General features: G+C 39.9%; 1 protein-coding gene across 1 annotated transcript; it reads right to left on the reverse strand.

Annotated features, from left to right (window-relative positions):
• Positions 1 to 982: 982 nt before the first annotated feature.
• On the reverse strand, positions 983 to 19575 carry LOC134489942 (zinc finger protein ZFP2-like). The gene is made up of 3 exons (XM_063292817.1): positions 19460 to 19575; positions 17140 to 18041; positions 983 to 5349 (listed from the first exon to the last, which is right to left on the reverse strand). Exons 2-3 carry the CDS (start codon positions 18025 to 18027, stop codon positions 4141 to 4143), a joined length of 2097 nt encoding a protein of 698 aa, XP_063148887.1. The 5' UTR covers positions 18028 to 18041; positions 19460 to 19575; the 3' UTR covers positions 983 to 4140.
• Positions 19576 to 20095: the final 520 nt, after the last annotated feature.

A 20095-nucleotide genomic window follows, 5' to 3' on the forward strand; every position in this document is an offset into this window, starting at 1 on the left:
CCAGCACCACGACAAGGTAACAATCCTTTGCTGAAGGTAATCTACAGTACAGTAAAGCAATACAAAACATTCAATCATCTGCAGGAGACTGTATCCCCACTTTCAGCTACACACATGGTATAAGTGTTTGGTATATTGTTTTCTGCTACAGATTAAGGTTACTATAGTAACTAATCATTTTGGCCAGGTGAAGAGGTTGGATTTAATTGTCCTTTTTTCAGGTGTTAATAGTTGAATTGCCTGAAGGGAGGGCAGGTAGCTTGTTAGTTCTTTCTCTTTAGGCATGTAGAGAGTAAGCAGCTCTGAGAGAGCCTGTGAGAATGCAGAAGCCTGTAAATATGTTTTTGTGCTTTCTGTAAATAAATTTATTTTTATAGAAATGCCTGGTGTGTGACTTTTCTGATCTCTCCTGGGCCAAATGCTTTCTAGCACTCTGCCAACAGTAAGCACATTTAGGCAAACTGATGGGGCTGGTGACCCATTTAATGCTCATGGGCACATTCACAAAATGGCTGCCTTGGGAGACTGACCTGTTCACAAAATGTTGTGATAGTGGCTGGTACTTTATTTTTCAGCATCTGTGCTTCCTGTTTATTTATAATAAAAATTGTCTTTTTAAAAAAGGTGGAAAGGGCTATGGAAAGTTGTAATTGAAGAGTAAATGAAAACATCTTGCACACCTAACTTTTAAAATGATGCATTAGAAATCAAATTCCGAAATGTACTTAGTAAGTCACACCCTCTTCAACCTCAAATTACAGATTTGGAATGTTAACTGTGTACCTGTGTGCTCTACAGAGGAAGTAAAGAAAGCACAGTACAGTACATTGTTTCATGTGTGTTTCAAAGTGCTGTAGAAATCAGTACAATATGTTGAGTTTCATTAACTTCCAAGAAGACCATTCTTTGTTCAAGACCAAGTTCTTTACTTGGAACACAACTAGGCATGACCTAATAGAGACAATAGCCAAAGAAATCAGAATAAAAAGAAATTATATTTTTATTGAGCAAGATATCCAAGGCATTGCATTTGACAAGACACAAGGGTTTACACTTTATGGCCAGAGTACTGTACTCACTAGTATTTTAGTATCTTTCTAAGATGAATGGGTGTAAGTGATACTGTTGGCAAAACATTTTGGATTCTTGCCCTCATCCCTACATGCGGTTGACTTTTAAAACTGATAAGCATGCGCTGAAGAATTTAAAAAAACACTAACAAGAGAAACCACATTTTCTCCCCAGATGTTTATTTCTATTGGCATTCCTTTAATTTTTTATAGGACAATAAGTATTGCCCCTAAAATATTATGCCATGAAATATTTACTAGGCTGCTTTTTCCCATGTGGTATTCTCCAGATGTGCTCCATTATAATTCCCATGTTCCCCCAGCCATTTGAATGAGTAAAGAAAGGCTGAGCTAGATTAGCACTCAGTAGGCAATACACTTCTTGTTTCTCAACTACATACACACACCAACAAAAAAAAGATTGAAAACAGATTTCAACATCAAACAATGACTTATTACTAGCATCTTTACATGAAACTACTGGGGGAAACTCATCCAGAGTTTTGGAATTAGATGCCATCAGTATGAAGAAACCCTGCTCTACTACACCCAATTTTCAAGGAAGGAATCCGTACCCCTAAATGTTGCTTAACCTCGATAATAGGCTGGATGAGAGAAAACAAGTTGAAATTAAATCCAGACAAGTCAGAACTGCTGTTGGTATGGAAAAAGCTGGATTTGGAGTGAAGCTTGCTCCACATAGGGTTGTAGCTCCCAGGAGCAGCAGTTTGGAGTCTAGAAGTGACCCTTGATCCCCAGCTGTCACTGGACTTCCAGGTGGCAGCCTTGGCAAGGAGAACGTTTGCACAATTACAAGCTAGTGCAGCAACTGCAACTCTTCCTAAGCCAGCTGGACTGTGGAGAAGTTACAATCTTTCTGGACTATTGTAATGAGCTGCGTGTGAGGCTACCTTTGAAAAGGGTCTAGAAATTGCAAATGCTACGAAGTAGGGCAGCTAGGCTGCTGACTGGTGAAATGTATAGAAATCATATGATTCCTGTAATGAAATGTCAACAATTGCTGATGTCTTCTGGGAATAATTCAAGAGGTGGTACTAACTCATAAAACCCTACACAGCTTAGGGCTTGGCAATCTGTGGGACTGCCTCTCTTGCTATGAACTTGACCGACTACTCAGATGATCAGGAAATGCTATTCTGAAGATACCCTGTTGTCAAAGGTTCAGCCATCTGGTACATGAAAAGTGTCTTCTCCTGCATGGCTCCAGAGTTTTTGTATTGCTTCACTTGTGTTGTTAAAAAGTTAATTCAAGCAAGTAAATCCTCTTAGTGCTGCAGTTACTACATTTGATTATGAGGAGGGGAGAGAAAGTGGCAAAAAATAAAAATCCAAGGGAACAACCAGTATCAGAATATCTTTTTAAAAATGCATGTTAGAGTTGTACACTCTCCACTTATTGCAAGGAAACAGTTTCAGTACTTTAAAAACTACCATATACACCATTCTGATCAGCAAAGTTATGTACAGTGGAGTTGCTGCAATTAAGCTGTAATGATCAATGTTTAAAATGTGATAAATACCAATTGACTTAATATTTACACCCTGTTTTTCAGCCCCTTGGTCTCAGGGCAGCACACAGCATCCAATATTACAGCCATATACACAATGGCTTTCCAGATGTTGTAAGGCTGCAATTCCCACCATCTCTCACCACTGGCCATAATGCCAAGTGCTGTTGAACACTGGAACTCAACAAAAATGAAGGCCATACATTGTCATGCTTATACATAAGCACATTCAAATCAATGGGACTGGATAGTCATGATTACCTTAAACCTCTCTGATTTCAGTGGGTCTTTTTTTAAGTGTGACTAAGTCTGGATCCAATGTAGTAGTAACAACAATAACCTGAAAACAAGCTGGAACCTAGATCAAATATTCAAAACCTAAAATAAAATCACGGCAGGCGTGGAGAGAGAGGTAGAACAAAATGCTTCCTTTAAAATACCAATTTTAAGCACTACTAAAGAAGGGGTCAAACAGACCACTTGGAGTAGGGAATTCTACAGCCTGGTGTCACAACTGAGAAGTGGTATTCCCCAGCTCCACCACACAAGGGCACAATGCAAGGTTCCTGAGGAGGACTGTGGCAATCATTGAAAGTTTACAGCCAATAAGCAGCATTTTGGATGGTGTTCAGAAGCAAGTCACTAACCAAAGTCAACTGAACAAAATGGAGCTATATACTAATTTAAATCGAGCATATTTCAAGTTGAATTTGTAATCTTGATGCATTCTGTATCCACTGAAGTTTGCAAACCATTTTCAGAGGCCACCTCATATAGAAAGCATTAGAGAAATCTAATCTAGAGATTGTATATTAACAAGGATGACTTTCTTGATTTACTATATTTTGAAATTCCAAAGTTGTCTCCATGCATAGTCTAGGATTTGTAGAGGAACAAGGAATGCCTTGTGGCCCCAACTTGTATGTCATGTCTTTATTCCAGCATCCCATGTGATATAGATACAGATATACCACTTTTCGTTTTAAGAAATGTAGGCTTTCCTTTTCAAATCTAAGCATAGCAAACTCCCAAGCCAAAAGGGAACAAAGCATCAAGGATGTGATCAGCAGTGGGGCCCAACTTCCCACTTTCTCCCTGTGCACTGATGAGACTTTGGAAAGAGGGCTATATATTTTGCACAAGCTAAGAATCTATATTAACACATCAATGAGAATTTTTAAAGCATTTTCCTACTGACCAATAAATCCTTTACATTTAAAACTACAATATTATTTACTCATGAAATTGAAAATCGGATATTAAAGTACATTAAGTATTGGCTTTCTGGCATTTTATAATCGTAGCTTTGACCCCTGACCTCAGTCCTCCTGTTCCATCCACTGTTCTTGGTTGTCACTTTTCTTTTTGCTACAGGTCTTGACATGATGAACATGTAAGTATGAATCTAATTTCAAAATTCTAAAATAAGCCCACTGCTTCCAGACACACAAATGACGATGCACATTGTTCTCCAAAAGCTCCTGTTTAGAAAGCAAAGATGATGCGAATATTAATAGCCTCTACAGAATTGTCTTTAGAAGTTAAGATTTCTGCCCAGTATGGATTCTCTGGTGTGAAATAAGGTGCGATTTCTGATTGAAATTTTTCCCACAGTGGGGACATTTATAAGGTTTCTCTCCAGTATGAAGCCGTTGATGTATAACCAGCCCAGAATTGAAGCTAAAACTCTTCCCACAATCCTGGCAGGTATATGGCTTCTGCCCCGTGTGAATGCCTTGATGCGAAATGAGATGCGATCTCTGATTGAAGCTCTTCCCACAATCAGAACATTTATATGGTTTCTCCCCAGTGTGGATTCGTTGATGTATCACGAGACCAGAGTTGTAACTGAAGCTTTTCCCGCAGTCGGGGCATTTGAAGGACTTCTCTCCCATGTGGGTCCTCTGATGGGAAAGGAGATGAGATTTTTGACTGAAGCTTTTTTCACAGTTGGAGCACTTATATGGCTTCTCCCCGGTGTGGATCCGCTGGTGTATTATGAGCCCAGAGTTGTAACTGAAGCTCTTCCCACAGTCAAAGCACTTGAACGGCTTCTCGCCTGTGTGGGTCCCATGGTGAGAGGTCAGATGGGATCGCTGGTTGAAACTCTTCTCACAATCGGGGCATTTATACGGCTTCTCTCCAGTGTGGATTCTCTGATGGACCATAAGACCTGAGTGATTGCGGAAAGTTTTCTCACAAATGATGCAGAGATATGGCTTCTCTGCCAAGTGGACAATCTGAGGTCTGTTAATGCCTACACTCTGGCAGAAGCTGTTTTCCTGCTTGCTTGGCGTGATTTTACTTTCTCCAATGTGGATCAGTTGCTGGATTACTATTTGGTCAAGACTTTTTAAACTCTCCTCCTTGCACTGACCGGCTTTGCCTTGCATTTTATCAGAAGCGACTTTTTCTCTCCTCTCCGGCAGCAAATTGTAGTGACTTTTAGTCCCCCTTTCCTGTTTACATTTTTGAGAGACGCTCTCTTTAGATCCTCCTCTAAAGATCACCTGCCTTTCTACAGGCTCTGGCTCTTCTTTTATGGACATCTGCTTCTCAGTCTTGGCTGCCATCCCATCACCTGTTGAAGCAAACCAGATTTTAAACAAAAAAGAGGGTTTCCAGTCTTTTCCACCCATAATGTTGAACAGTAAGGGGCAAAAAGGAGAAGATGTATGAATAAATAAAGGGGAAAGGAGGAGGAAAGGAAGGTGAATGGAATAAATAATTCTGGAGGAAGCAATGGCAGACTACTGACTGACATCTGCAGAAGAGGCTCTTTGAACCTCTCTGGACAAAGAGAGGAAGGGAGATCACCCACAAATGCTCCAGACAGTTGCTCCTCACAAGGAGACCACAAGACAGTGGTCTCCAGTGGGTTTTGAGCACTGGGAGATGAGGGAAAGTCATCTTGCTCAAACCACAGTTGGCACCTTTAAAAGGACACTAAGTTTGCATACTTCCTTTTCTAATTGCTTTTGGAAATAGCTTATTAACTACTTTGCAGCTATAAGAAACCTTTGGATCGACAAGTCTGGGTGAGTCTGCCTTCAATCCTTAATGAAAAAAAAATTAACTACAAACTTAAGAACTTTAAAAAATTGAAATAAACAGCAAAAAGCTAATTAAGACTTTGATTTTAGAAAGTCATAAAGAGATTAAGGGTCCCAATAAAATTGAAATAAGATTTTGGAATGAATTGTAAAGAATCCTTCCTGTGGGAAAGTTGACTTGTTTTGAATTTTTTCTCAGACATAAAAGAGATAAACAATCTCAAAAATTGGACACTCTAGGGAGCTAAAGTTTTTAATTAAAGGAGAAGATTATATAAATCTGATTATCAGCTACAGAATGATGCAGAATATTGTAACATTGGAAATACTGAAGGACACTTTTGAAAAATGGAATCAGAAGTTAATATCAACAGTGTCAATAGTGATATTTCCTTCTGTGGATAGACTATGTCCAAAAGGTGTTTTGGAAGAAATGGAAGAAGAGGAACAAGTTTTAGCTGACAAGTCAGAGACAGAGTTGACACTGAAAGTGGATCTACAAATGACAGGCTATGAGAATGACATGGAAAAAAAATAGAGAATCCATTAAAGCTTTCAAATGACATTGGATCTAACCAAGAATAACCTCCAAAATTATATTACAGCAAAAATAATATCAGAAGAAATTTCAAATGCCCAAGTTGAGCAAGATAAATCTGAGGCATGGAAATACAGCATCATCCTTCCAATTTACTCCATTGATATGTGCTGAAGGATGATTAGACAAAGAGTTTGTATTTATTTTTTTAAAAAATAAACAAAATAATAAACACTCTGTTAGAGAATGTTTTGCTTATCTAAGATTTCAGGTTCAGAAACTTGCATTTCTGGTTAAGAAGGATGTTACAAACAAACTACACATAATTTCATACCCCAAGTATCAGATTTAAACTAATCCATGGGGTGTGGAAGTAAATTTTACTGGGGCTGCAAAGCTGTGGTGTTGGAAAGTGACTGTGGTAATTTCCAATTTAGTTTGCACCCAGCACACTCCCAGTCAACCCCTACATCCACATCAAAGCAAGCACGCATGCCGCTCAGTTCAGCTAGAGAAAATAGAACTTGACATTATTAAACATCAGCAAATATCAGACCCTGTTAACTGGCAAAACCCAGACAAAAGGCAGGCAGATGCAGGGAGAGAGAAAGACACAAACAAGAATTTATATTATTTATATGTCTCTAGCTATATATCAAAAGGACACAATCACTGGAAACTATACCGTGGGTAATTAGCACAGACAGTCCCCAAGGGACTGGTCTTTGCTTATTCCAGCTTTAACTCTTTTAAGTACATAATAGGAACAGACTAGAAATGGAAAGTAGGACACCAGGTGATTCAACCTCAATTCTGCACCACAAAGGAAACCATTTGATGGGGACGATGCATCCACCATGTGGAAGGACAGCTGGAACTCTCTCGCCATCTGCACTATTTTCCTCTGAAAGTTCATTCTGTGAGGCCCAGTATGAAAAATGCCTCTGAAAAGCCCATAAGCAACGCTTTAAAGCAGCATCTGTTTCCTGCCATGGTGCTCTACAAATTAATATTCAGTGGTACAATGTCACTGAACAAAAGTAACAGCCTTCTTGGCAAAATCAGGCATCACTATAAGCTTGTGCCACCATGGCCCCATCAGACATGTAGACGTCATATTTCCTGCAACATCACATATAAAATGGAGCTTAATTCACATTTATCTGTGATAAAAACATAACACAAGGAATCATATAAATCCCCCAGCCATTTAGTGAAGGCGCAGCAGCAGTTTGCAATGGAGTGTCTCTAGCACATATCTGCTGCACCTTTGGAGATCAACTGATTCACCTAACAGCAGAGTAGCACCCAGAAAGAAAGAGCATCGTTAGTTAGTTTTATTGCCAAGGAGGTGAGAAGTTAATATGCCACCTTGGAAACTGAGTAAGCCAAACTCAGTACTCATTTATTAATGAATTCTTTAGGGTGGGGGGATCCAAGAAGAGTTTGAATCTCTTGTTCTTTGAATGGCAGTCTGTCCAAGAAATGGACATCATAGTATAACTCAGATTTGAAGATAAGAAGGAAGATGTTGTGGTGGAACGCTTGGGTTAAAGAAAGGATTAATACTTTAAATCAGCTGATTCCTAATGGCTGTTTTAACTATTTTGAGAAATTGCCTTTTGAGATTGACCTACCTGCCTACCTGTAATATGGCATATACAATTGAAACATATGTTAACTAAACAGTTTGGCTCAAATGCTTTAGCCACCTCTGAGGTACCTGTAATTTTAACTTCCTTACGAGATGCAGTGCTTGAACCCAGGAAGTGAAATGAAAGTCAGTATTAATTATATACTTGAAGCCTGGAATGAAAAATTGGAATATCCAGTTTTGGAGAATCAGTCAGTCCAGGTATTAAAAAATGCAAAATATATCTTATGATTTATAAATAAAACATATTCATCAGAAAAATATTATTTTGGGTTTACTGGACTCCTCAAAGAATGTTAAAAAAGGGATAGACATTATGTTTCTTGATGTTTGAGGGCCCTTTAACCCATATGATTTGGTCTTGTTCTGCCCTTACTTGGGTTTAGAGTTTGTATATGTGTGTGTGTGTGTGTGTGTGTATAATGTATTTATATATATTTATATAGTATTGGGAAGAAATATTAAGGACCTCAAGGGCTATTGAATTATATCCCTAAAATGAGATTTGTCATCTCATTAAGAGTTTTGGCTCAATTGGGCTTGGAGTAGGACCAAGAGGATAATTTTATGCAATTGGATAGAAACATACTTTCCTGATTTTAAGGAATGGATTCAGGATATGAGTTATCTGTTTTTGAAAAGTCTCTCTGTTCTAAAAATATGATGACCATATGTTGTGATATGGTCTATATTTAGTGATACGCTTAGAAGTTTTTTTCTTCTTTTTGTCAAATTTAGTTTATTTTAATCACTATAATAGATTTATCCCTTTTTTTCTTCACTACATAAACACTAAAGCTTTGGGGGGTATTATGTAGAATTTTTTAATATTTCACCATTTCAAACCAATTTTAAAAAAGGCTGATCCTGGAATATCCATCTGCTCATTGTCAATAATGTTGGGATAATCTTGTTTCTTTCCCAGCCCAAGATCTCACATCTGTTGCGGACCTGACGATAGAGAAGAAATTATTGTTTCATATTGTTTTGTCTCAAATCGTTTAAATACTGTATACTTCCCAGAGTCATAAATGAAGTTCAGCAGACTATAAATTAATTAAAAAACAAACAAACAAATAAATAAATGGTGATCCATGTGGTACTAGGGCCCAGTACCCAAGCAATTCCATATATACTGAAAGTGCATTCATTCCAAATAGCTGAAAGCAGAATCAAAATAATTCTGGAATATTTATTCAGGGATTATTTTCTCTATGAGAGAATTTACATAATCTGGATTTACATAATCTTTTCTTTGGAAAAGAAATGTGATATATCTAAAACTATGCAGAGGTAGAAAAGTTTTAGACCATTTGGTACAATATTGGAATTCAAGATTATTCCATGAAGCTAATTGGTGGGAGAAATATTTTGCATACTTAAAGGATGTTACTCACTAGAGCAGTACCATCATGCCCACCAACTGGGATTTCTTGAAAGACATTATGCAAATTCAAGGAGATAAGCACACCAGCACTAGAAGTGGGTGGGTGGGGGGAGAAGACTACAAATCCGCTTGGATTTAACTCCGCTTCTGTGCTTCACCCCTGCAAACTGCTTCTTTACACTAACCCAGTAAAATCTGTCAAATTGAGCTCAACTCCTGGTTGAGTTTTCTTAGTAGCAATATGGAGGTAGTTTGCCTGTGCCTTCCCTGTGATGCTTTTCAATTTCCCAGTCTAGCCAACAGCCTTATGGAAGTATTACCCACGCCCAACCCTGCTTAGCTTCCAAATCCAGACAAGGTCGACCAAGGGCCAAGTGAGACATCACTGATGGCCTGTCCACCGACTGCAAGCATCAGCCATAGGGAAGCGACAACAGTCGGGACCCGCTACTGTGCGGCTTTCTTCTGCTTGTAGGCTTCTCTCCATCAACTGGCTGGCCATTGTCTGGGCTGGCACGCCAGATTAAACAGACTTTGCCCGCAGGGCTCTTTCACAACAAAATGCTCCCGAGCAAAAAATCCCCAACCCGATAAACCAAAAGAATGGCTCATCCTTCAGCTCGTGCCATTAAGTAGGAACTCCGTACTTCAGTTTAATTCGTTAATAGCAATAAATCTTAATTTTATAGAGTGCAGGTTTCAATCGCAGCTCGGCCCAAGCAGAGTGGCAGCTCGAATAATACCGGACGCAAGTCCACCCCAGAGGAGTCCCTCGTATGCAAGGTTTTCTCGGCAGACTGCGATAAGTATTTCTTCCCTATATTCCGCCTTAGAGCCTTTCTTTTACCTGATCCGCTCCCAGTTTATTCGGAGCTATCGCTAAATTGATGATAGTCTTCACTCAGGTCGAGTGATGGAGTGGTGATTCAAGGTCCTATCTATCTCACGGCGTTCACGATGGCGGCAAGTCTATTTACTACAGGAAGTTCATCCTCCTGGCTCAGTTGAGCGAAATGGAAAACGCCAGATACTTCCTAGGAAACAGTAATCAGAGCCCTCTCCTGGCAAGATAGAAAAGGAGCTGCTTCCACGCCGAAAAACACTTATTTTAGGTGCCGCCCACGAGAGGGTTTTTAAGTTACCAACACCTTTTTTTCCAAGGCTAGGTTTGCACGGGGCCAATTTCATTATATTTCTGAACGCAAAAATCATCTTTGCAAGTACTGTAAAAAGCTAGCACATCAGGAGAAATTGTTTTGCCAGTTCCACGTTACAGTGATTGTTTTTGATCTGCAGGGAGCTTTATTGCTCTTTCCTGGCACGGTACTATTCAAAAACATAATTTCTCGCAACAGTACTCTAAAAGAATTACGCTGATCATTCAGACATCTGCATTAACTACATTTGAATATAAGTACTATCTAGGATGCTAAATAATATATATATTTAAATATAATTACATTATTAAATAAATATATTTAATTGATTAATTGATTAATATATGAAATAAAAATATAAATATATGTAATATATAATGCATATTTTATATATATGTATGTATGTACATATGTAATGCATATTATGTATTTATGTATGTATGATCTAGGATGCTAAAATGTGGAGTAGAATCATGAAGTTTCCACATATTGTGGTCAGAAGGAGCTATTTTTGGATGTTCCCCTGTGCTAAAATAAAAGCATATCAAAGAGAAAGGCATTTTAATTATGGATTTGTTTCTCACTTGCAGGTCAATCATAAAGATTCTTGATGATTGGTGCCTTGCACTTATCATCCCTATATTATTATATTTTTATCCCATCTTTTTTATAAATAACTCAAGGCAGCAAATATATCTAATACTCCTGCCTCCTATTTTGCCACAACAACAACCCTGTGAGGTGGGTTGGGCTGAGAGAGTGACCGGCCCAAAACCACCCAGCCGTTTTTCATGCCTAACAGAGGCCTAGAACTCACCGTCTCCTGGTTTCTAGGCCAGCACCTTAACCACATAAAAAAATATTAAAAAGGATGTAGGGCAACTGTCAAATTAACAGCCAGTCAGATAAATTAATGGAATCTGCAAACTTTAGGTGGGCCACGCCTGTTGGAAATTCTGAGATTGGCTGCCTAGTAGAAACATTTTTGTGAATGGGGATGCTAGTTTGTGGGTGAGCCAATTTATAGTTGATCAGTGTTTAATTTTGTATCATTTGGCTGAGTAATATAATGCTATAGATCAGGGAACATTTTTTGCTGCTTTTGTTGATTTTAAAACAGCTTTTGACTCTACAGTATTCCAAGGGAAAAATTATGAAGGACATTGGAAGTTTCCACAATAGATCATCTTTTTTCACTTATTTGTGCCCTGTATGAAAATACCTGTCTGAGAATTTGTTGAACATATTCAATTTTTCAAAAAGAAAGAGAGAGAGAGAGAGAGAGAGAGAGAGAGAGAGAGAGAGAATCAATCTGGGCTACTTTTCCAGTTTATTTTCTATATTAATTCGTTGGTTCAAGCAGTCTCTGGTCCTATCTTCTATTCCCCAACGGTGGCTTAGTAGACAGATTCCTACCTGTGCTGAGCTGTTGGTACACCTGGGCTCTCATTTTCTGGCCTTTGCCTCTTACTCTTCTGAAGAAAAGTTCATTATTAATTACTCTAAGGCCACAGTCATGTTTTTTTCTAAGTATTGAGAGCCAGTTTGGTGTAGTGGTTAAAGCACCAGGCTAGAAACCAGGAGACGGTGAGTTCTAGTCCTGCCTGAGGCACAAAGCCAACTGGGTGACATTGGGCCAATCACTTTATCTCAGCCCTAGGAAGGAGGCAATGGCAAACCACTTCTGAAAAACCTTCCCAAGAAAACTGCAGGGACTTGTCCAGGCAGTCTCCAAGAACCAGACACAATTGGATTTATAAAAATGAAGTATAGTTGGAAGATCAATGGACATAAGAGAGAGCAGGTTAAAATGCACAGGTATCTGAGTAGTGTTTGCTAGCCTCAGGCTCCTGGATGGCTCAGATTATGCATATTACGCTGTTTGCTGAGAGATGTGTAGCTGTGATTCTTAGGATTATTTTCTAAAATTGGGGATTCTATATTCCCTCCACAATTAGTGTTTTCTGGGGCAAGGCAGTTGCTAAGATACATTATTATATGGTGCATAGGGCTGTGTTTACAATGACTTCTCCATCTTGGAGGCAATGCAGTCTAAATTCCTGGAGGTCCCTTGGTGTGTTCCCAATCCCAGTGTAGCCCTGTGCTTGGAAGCAGAGGCTATTTCAGTAGCAGCCTGAGTCTGGATAAGTAAGATAACTTAATAACTTAAATTGACATTCTGTTCTGAGAGCTTTGTCCCTCTAATTCTGCTAAAAGAGTTGGTCTGTGTACATCAGTCTTGAGATCTTTGAATTTCCCCGAAGCTAAAATTTTAAAGTGGAGAAAGAAACATTAATAACCTGCTCTAGGCTGATAATACTTCTCTGACAGCTGAAAGTGCAGATGATCTGCAAGCTCCAGTAATAAAGGTCAAGGGGGAAAAAATGGGACTACAATCAAATTCAAAGAAGATGGCAACATTCAAAACGAATTCAAATTCAAAACTAATGACAACAGATAGAGCAACTGTTCTCAGAATTAATGAAGATACCAAAGTGGTGGACAACTCCTGCCTTTTAGAATTGACCATCAGTAGCAAAGGATCTAGCAGTCAAGAAATACACCACAGATTAGTACTTGGTAAGGTAGCAATGAAGGCTTCGGAAAGGCTATTCTGATGCCATGATGTATCTAATCCTACACAGAATTGTTCAAACAATTATTTTTCCCATTTCATTCTAAGGGCTTTGTAGAGGCATGTTAGAAAGAACATTGATGCTTTTGAACTTTGGTGTTGGAGAAGACTCTTGAGATCAGTGTTTCTCAACCTTGGGGAATTCTGGGAGTTGAAGTCCACACATCTTAAAGTGGCCAAGGTTGAGAAACACTGCTTGAGATACTGTGGATAGCCAGGAAAACAACCAAATGGATCACAGAACAAAGCAATCCAGAATTTTTATTTGAGACACAAACAATCAAGTTCAACCTTTCATTATTTTGGCCTCATTATGCAAAGATCCATCTCCATGGAGAAGTCTATAATGCTGAGAGAAACTGAAGGAAAGAGAAGAGGGTGACCAACAGATCTGTCCAGCAAGGTGGGTGGATGTGATGACCACAGCAATGAATACACCAAGAAATCTAAAAGCCCAAGTGAAAGAAAAATCATCCTGATGAGAATCTGTCTATGTAGTTGCTAAGAGTTGACACCGACCTGATGGCACTTATTGATTAATCAAAGCTGAAGAAGTTGTTAGACAGCAAACAGTGGATATTAATTCTCTGAATGATAATGCTATGATCTCCTTTTGCTTTGAGATGGGAAAGCAAAAATTTCACCCTGGTTAAATGCCTGGATATAGCAGAATATTGTAGGGTTTTCACATTGTTTTAACCTGCTTCCTTCAGCATTATTGGAAGAAAGATATTGATGGATACCTTTGCAGAGAGGTTTTGCTCCTGTCATTCACCGGTCTGAACTGTGGGCTGTTACTTTCCTGATTTTACGGTGACATCCATCACTTGTATTTAACTCCAGTTTTAAGCAAGCTCCCTGGCTTTTCCACCTCATTTCGTTTTGTGCATCATAACAATGATGTTAAAGCTGGCCAGATTTTGTTCAGTGCTTGTGTATTCAGGAAACAATGGTGAAACTCAGCAATTTTACCCTCTAAGTCTTCCAGTTTATAAACTGTTAGAAATTGATTGTGGGTTGGGAGATGTGTTTCCTTTTTTAATTGTTTTTGTTTGCTGTTGTTGACCATAAGAAAAGCAGCAATCACACACAAGGAGGTGTTTTGCTTTTTTCAAAATAGCAGCACTGAAAAGTGTGATTCCCCCCACATGAATGTACAAGAGGCACATGATCTACAACTTCATTCAGTTGCATGAATCTCAAAGCAATACCGCAGAATGCCGTTGCACCAATATTTGATTCTCAACCTGTTTCTATCAAAAAATAACATAAAATCTGGTGGATGCCCTAATCCGGGTTGGGTCATCATGTGGAGGAAAGGCCATTCGAAGATTCGATGTGTGCCTGCTATGTTAAGTTCAATCAAAGATGGAAACTGAATCATCACTATAGCAAATACTAATAAAGGAGTGGAACTGAAATATAAAATGCATCCTACATCCTAACAGGTCAATGAAGGGCTGAGGTGACACGGCAGGGTGACAGACACGCTTGGCAAGGGATAAGAGAACAAGCTGCAGAGGTCTCTATTAGAAGACTCCATTGTTAGGACAGCCCACCTCTACTACCTATTTTCCCCAGCTCAGGTTGAGTTCAGCCAACTGAATTGTGAACAGGTATGTAAGTTGGTATTATTGCAATCAATAAAACTTTATTGCTGCTGAATCTCAGTGTCTTGTGTTGCTCACTGCATAAGATTAGACTACCTCTTAGGCAGTTACATTATCAAGATGCAAACCATTAACTCAATTCTATGAGGAAGCAAGAGCAGTCTTCTTGAAGCTACATCCCTGTCTAATGTGGTCCTTTAGTGTTTCTCAACCTTAGCCATTTTAAGATGTGTGGACTTCAACTCCCAGAATACCCCAGCCAGCATTGCTGGCTGGGGTATTCTGGGAGTTGAAGTCCACACATCTTGCTGGCTGGGGTATTCTGGGAGTTGAAGTCCACACATCTTAAAATGGCTAAGGTTGAGAAACACTGCTTTAGATGTGGCTGAACTGCAGCTCCCAGCATGGCCGGCCATTAGCTATGCTTGCTGGAACTGCTTGGGAGCTCAAGTCCACCAATATCCGGAGAGCCATAGATTCCCCATCCTTGTATCAAACCTCTGCAATATTTATCAGCACAATGGATTTCCACTCTCAAATGGAAAGTCTGATTACTTTTACTTAAAACCAATTCAAGACCAACCTTGGTTGAAGACTTAACAGTTAAGTCTTCCATACAAGGCAGTGAAGCAGTATGCTAACTGACAGTTGAATTTAGCAGTCAGAAAAGATCAAACTCGGGACCTGACAAATGAATTGCAAAATCAGACAACTGCATACAGAACTTCTCTGTCTGAATGGTAGGATATGTAGATAAAACCCTTCCCCAATCAGGTGCTGAGGGTAAGATCCCATATTCAGAATAACAACAGTGAAAAATTGGGACAGACCTCCTGTCTGTTCTATTAATGATAACTCTTCATCTTGGGAAGAGTGAGAAATCCATAGCTGCAGCAATCCTTTGCCTTTCTTATCTGATGGACAAGTGTTACCAGAAGTCCTATTGCAGTCTGGACAAAAAACTGCAGAGGGGGTAGCACCCAAGATACTTATTTTGATTACTGTCTTTTAGGCTCAGAAAAGATAGCAAATACGTGTAAAATACAAAACTGAAAAGATGAACAAAATCAAGACAGATATATCATCCTGGACCATTCAGAACTAATTGCTGGACTTAGGAGAGGTATTGTTGATATTAAACCAACAAGGATAGGCTAGCTAATATGCTTTCAAAGACTAGTATCTGCCTCATCAAATGTATGCAGTGCTATTCCCTGTTGCAGATGTATGTATATATACTTATAAACACACAGACATAAACACACAGACAGGAGATAGAATCCTAATCAGTAAAGCCAGAGGGATGTAAAAAGCAAAGAAATACTGATAGGGACAATTCAATTAATATATGCTGAATAAATACTGAATGTATGAAAGCAGTCCTGGATAACACAATCCTCATGAGTTAATTACTAGCAACACAAAAAAACCATATAGTTTCTACTTAGACAAAAATAAAATAATAACATTGAATTTCCTAGAAAACTGTAATGTAGCAGTTTCAAAAGATTTCCTTGATTTTTTTTTTCAGTCTTAAGGTGTAAATAAAATGTTTCCCTATTTCTGCCGCAGGTAAGAGTTAAAAAATAATTGACAATGTATGAAGCAGTGTGTGGATACAGAGGAAGCAAGATTGGCTTACAAAGATAGGAAGGTATGAAGAGGTATAATGAATATTGCTGATGTAAATTAGGTTTAGTTAGCTCTTCTTTTCTCTCTTGCTTCTAATTTCTTTTGCTTACTACTCCTCTTTATTTCTATTTTGCCCTCAAACAGAAAAGTGCAGATAAGGAAACTGTATGATGAGTATGTATGTATCTATGTACAGAGTAAGCCATCAATCACCCTAGGAATTGTTGATAAATTGCTTAGTGCACGCAACCCATTAGAACCAGTGTGCCCAGTTGAAATTATGGGAATATATTGTGGTCACTCCCAAGATGATTGCCTTGAGAAGGTCACCAAGCAATTGCCTTGATAGGTATGGCCCTTCATGGAATACCCATTTCCCAGAAGGACCACATTTCAACTTCCAGGACATTCTATGGACACCACAATTTAGCATTTCTGGTGGGGGGCAGGACTGAGCCCATTTCCAGGCAAAACACCAGATTACAACCTCTCACCAGATTTATTTTCTAATAAATAAATTTCTCTCACACAGCCTGAATAAGACCCACAGGCATTCCATCAAACAAGAATATTACTAGAGGCCTGGTGCTTTGTAATACATCCGCTTCCCATTAGTTTCTTTTTAATTAAAATAATCTTTTGTAAAAAAGTCAGATGGGGCAGGGATCCCAACAGCCCCAAGGGAAATGTAATTATGCTGTATTACTTTACAAAAGAAAGCTGTTGTACACAGGTTGCTTACAATCTAAAATTAGATCAAACAATATATGATGGCTTGGTTAGAGGAACAAAGAAGAATTTAGCATCCCAAAATATACTGTGTCTTAAGACTGGAACTCATAGATGATTTCCTAGTGTTCGGAATTTATATAGGTTTTTCTACAGTGTGGATCTTCTGATGCCTATTTAAATGTGATATCCACCTGAAGCTTTTCCCACACTCTGAGCATGAATAGTGTTTCTCTCCTGTATGTATCCTCTGGTGTGTAAGGAGGGTTGCGTTCACATGGAAACCTTCCCCACAGTCAGGGCATTTATAAGGCTTCTCAGAGGTGTGCACTCTTTGGTGCCTGATAAGGACTGAACTGTAACTGAAGTTTCTCCCACACTCAAGGCACTTGTAGGGTTTCTCTTTAGTGTGTATTCTCTGGTGGATAAGGAGGTTGGAGGTCCGATTGAAACATTTCCCACAGTCTGCACACCGGAAGGGTTTTTCGCCTGCGTGTTCAGTCTGGTGCCTGATGAGATCAGAACTGTATCGGAAGTTTTTCCCACATTCCAAACACTTGTAATGTTTCTCCCCTGTGTGAGTTCTCTGGTGGATAATCACATGGGAAGAGTGATTGAAGCTTTTCCCACAGGTCAAACAAGTGTAGGGCCTTTCTCCTGTGTGGATTCTTTGGTGAGCAATGAGGTGTGAACTCTTGCTGAAGTTCTTCCCACACTCAGTGCACTTATAGGGCTTCTCGCCTGTGTGGACTCTCTGATGGGCACGGAGAGCAGAGGTCCGGTTGAAGACCTTCCCACAGTCAGGACACGGATGCTGTTTCTTGGACATTCGGTTTCTTTGCCGAATTGGCCGTTCCTTGGAGCTTCCTTGAGACACGATGGGCTTCATTCTTCTGGATCCAGAGGGTTTCCCTATTCTCTTCCGGTTTTTAGAAGCTTCTTCTACCTGGGATTTACTCTTTTGGGGCATTCCTCCCATTCCCTTGTGTAGTTGTATCTGTCCTAGATTTTCCTCCTTAGAAGTGTCTTCCATCTTGGGTCCAGGGACTGGAACAGAACAGAAAATAAATAATTCTGAGATCCTATCACAAACCTGGGAAAAGAGCAAATAATAAATGGCATTTAGGAAGCATCCTCCTGAACTTGGAGGATTATATGCTACATTCTACAGTGATTCTTTCAAGCAAACCTCTAAAATAGGTCAACTTTATTGCCCTAACACCCTCCAGCTGAATCTGAAACACAGTCCAAAATAAACTCATGAGCTAAATTCAATTCCCAATGACAACATGGACATTAGAAGTGATTGGCCACTGTAACTCTCTGCAAAAGAAAAAAAGGGGGGGCCTCCCCAGACTTTGACTATAGATCAGGGCCGCAACTGGGGGGGGGGGCAAGCGGGGCATGTGCCCCAGGCGCTGCGCTGGGGGGGCGCCAAAATGAGCATGGGGGGCACCAAAATGGGCATGGAATCCATGTTTGCCCCGGGTGACACAGAGCCTAGTTGCGGCCCTGCAATAGCTTTAGGATTCCCTGGAAGTCTCCCAGCCAAATACTAACAGGTTAGACTTGATTTAAGTATTACCCAGGGTCAGATACATGGCAACTTCCAAGTTTATAATTTAAGTAAGCGATGAACTTATGACAAGTGGTTTACAGCCTTCTGACTTTAAATACAGTACTGCATTTCATTAGATCAATCATAACCAAGACATTGTTGTAGGAAATTTAAAGGCTGAAAGCAAAGTGATCAATGACAATCAAACAAGGACAAGTTTTATTGATAGCTTTCCTTTACCTAACTCATTAGAATAAAGTGATATAGGCAAGACTCCTTTGATAAAGAAACAGGTATTATGCAGGGGAATGGAATTGAAATAATATCTTTAGATCTGAAAAAAAGTGTTAATTTACAGATAAAGAGCAAAAGGGTTTTGCTGAATTATAATGCTGTGCAACCCCAAACACCAAAGCCAATAATGGGAGACTCTGCATGTTGTAACTCAGCAAGACTCCCCATTCTGGATTAAATTTGCATGTCCCATCACTTGAATACTCATCCTGAATGTATTGTACCTGAACAAACTGATCTAAAATCAGCTTTCATGCATAAAATCGTAAGAATAAACGGAAAGTGCTCTTCTAAGGAGAAAACAAGGCAACTGATTTATATCTCCTCCTCCCAATGTAGAATAGTTGAATCATAATCGCTGCCCTCCCTCTCCACTCAGCATCCAGTACCTTAAGAGATTTTGAACAAGGGTCCCTCCACATATACCTTTGCTGCAACGTCCCCCCTCCGACACACCTACAGATTTAGCAAAAAAATTGCATCAGGTCTGATGATCTACTCGTCTCTGATCATAAGAATGGAATGGAATGGATCTATTCCTCACCGGGCGCCCTCCACGTGTAACTCGGTGAAAACAATTCCCTGTCCGCTTTTCTCTTCCCTTCAAACACACCTATCCGCGTTAATTCTCCAGTTTAATTATCCTCCAAAAGAATTTCCTTCTCCTCCTCCAAGGATCCGTGGGACCGTTCTCTGCAACCCTTTTTCTTCTCCCCCAGAGGCTGCCCCTGAGTCACGTAGAACCCTCCCAGCGTTTAGCCAGGCTGGGCTTGCAGACGCGCTTAGTCCTCTCTTCGGTCGGACAAAGAGGAAGCTCGCGCACTCCCAGCAACCGCCGAAGAGAAACCGGCCTCCCAGGCTCTCTCGCCGAGTCTGGCTGTCTCTCAGCAGAGAGGAAAAGGGAGCGACTTCCTCTTGGCTTTCCTAGCTGAAATCGAGAGGCCTCTGGCGGCCAGTTTTCAACAGCGGAGTATTTTATTTAATTATTTTTGTTCTCTGTGGACATGGGGAGGGCAAGATTATGCTGACAAGGAAAAAAGCAAACAACCGAGAGCGTCTCGCCCCGTTAAAAGCAGAGCGACTGTGGAAAGTCCCGCTGAAGTCCGTGCAGCCGAGATCCGTCAGCTCGAAAACCCGCTCGTGGTAGGTCGGTGAGGAAGATGATGGAGAGCCGGAAGGCGAGGATGAGCAAGAAATGGAAGCGTTTATTCACGCGGATTGCAGTACTTTGGCAGAATAGAATATTTTA

Source organism: Candoia aspera, chromosome 2, assembly GCF_035149785.1.
Source record: "Candoia aspera isolate rCanAsp1 chromosome 2, rCanAsp1.hap2, whole genome shotgun sequence".
NCBI lineage: Eukaryota > Metazoa > Chordata > Lepidosauria > Squamata > Boidae > Candoia > Candoia aspera.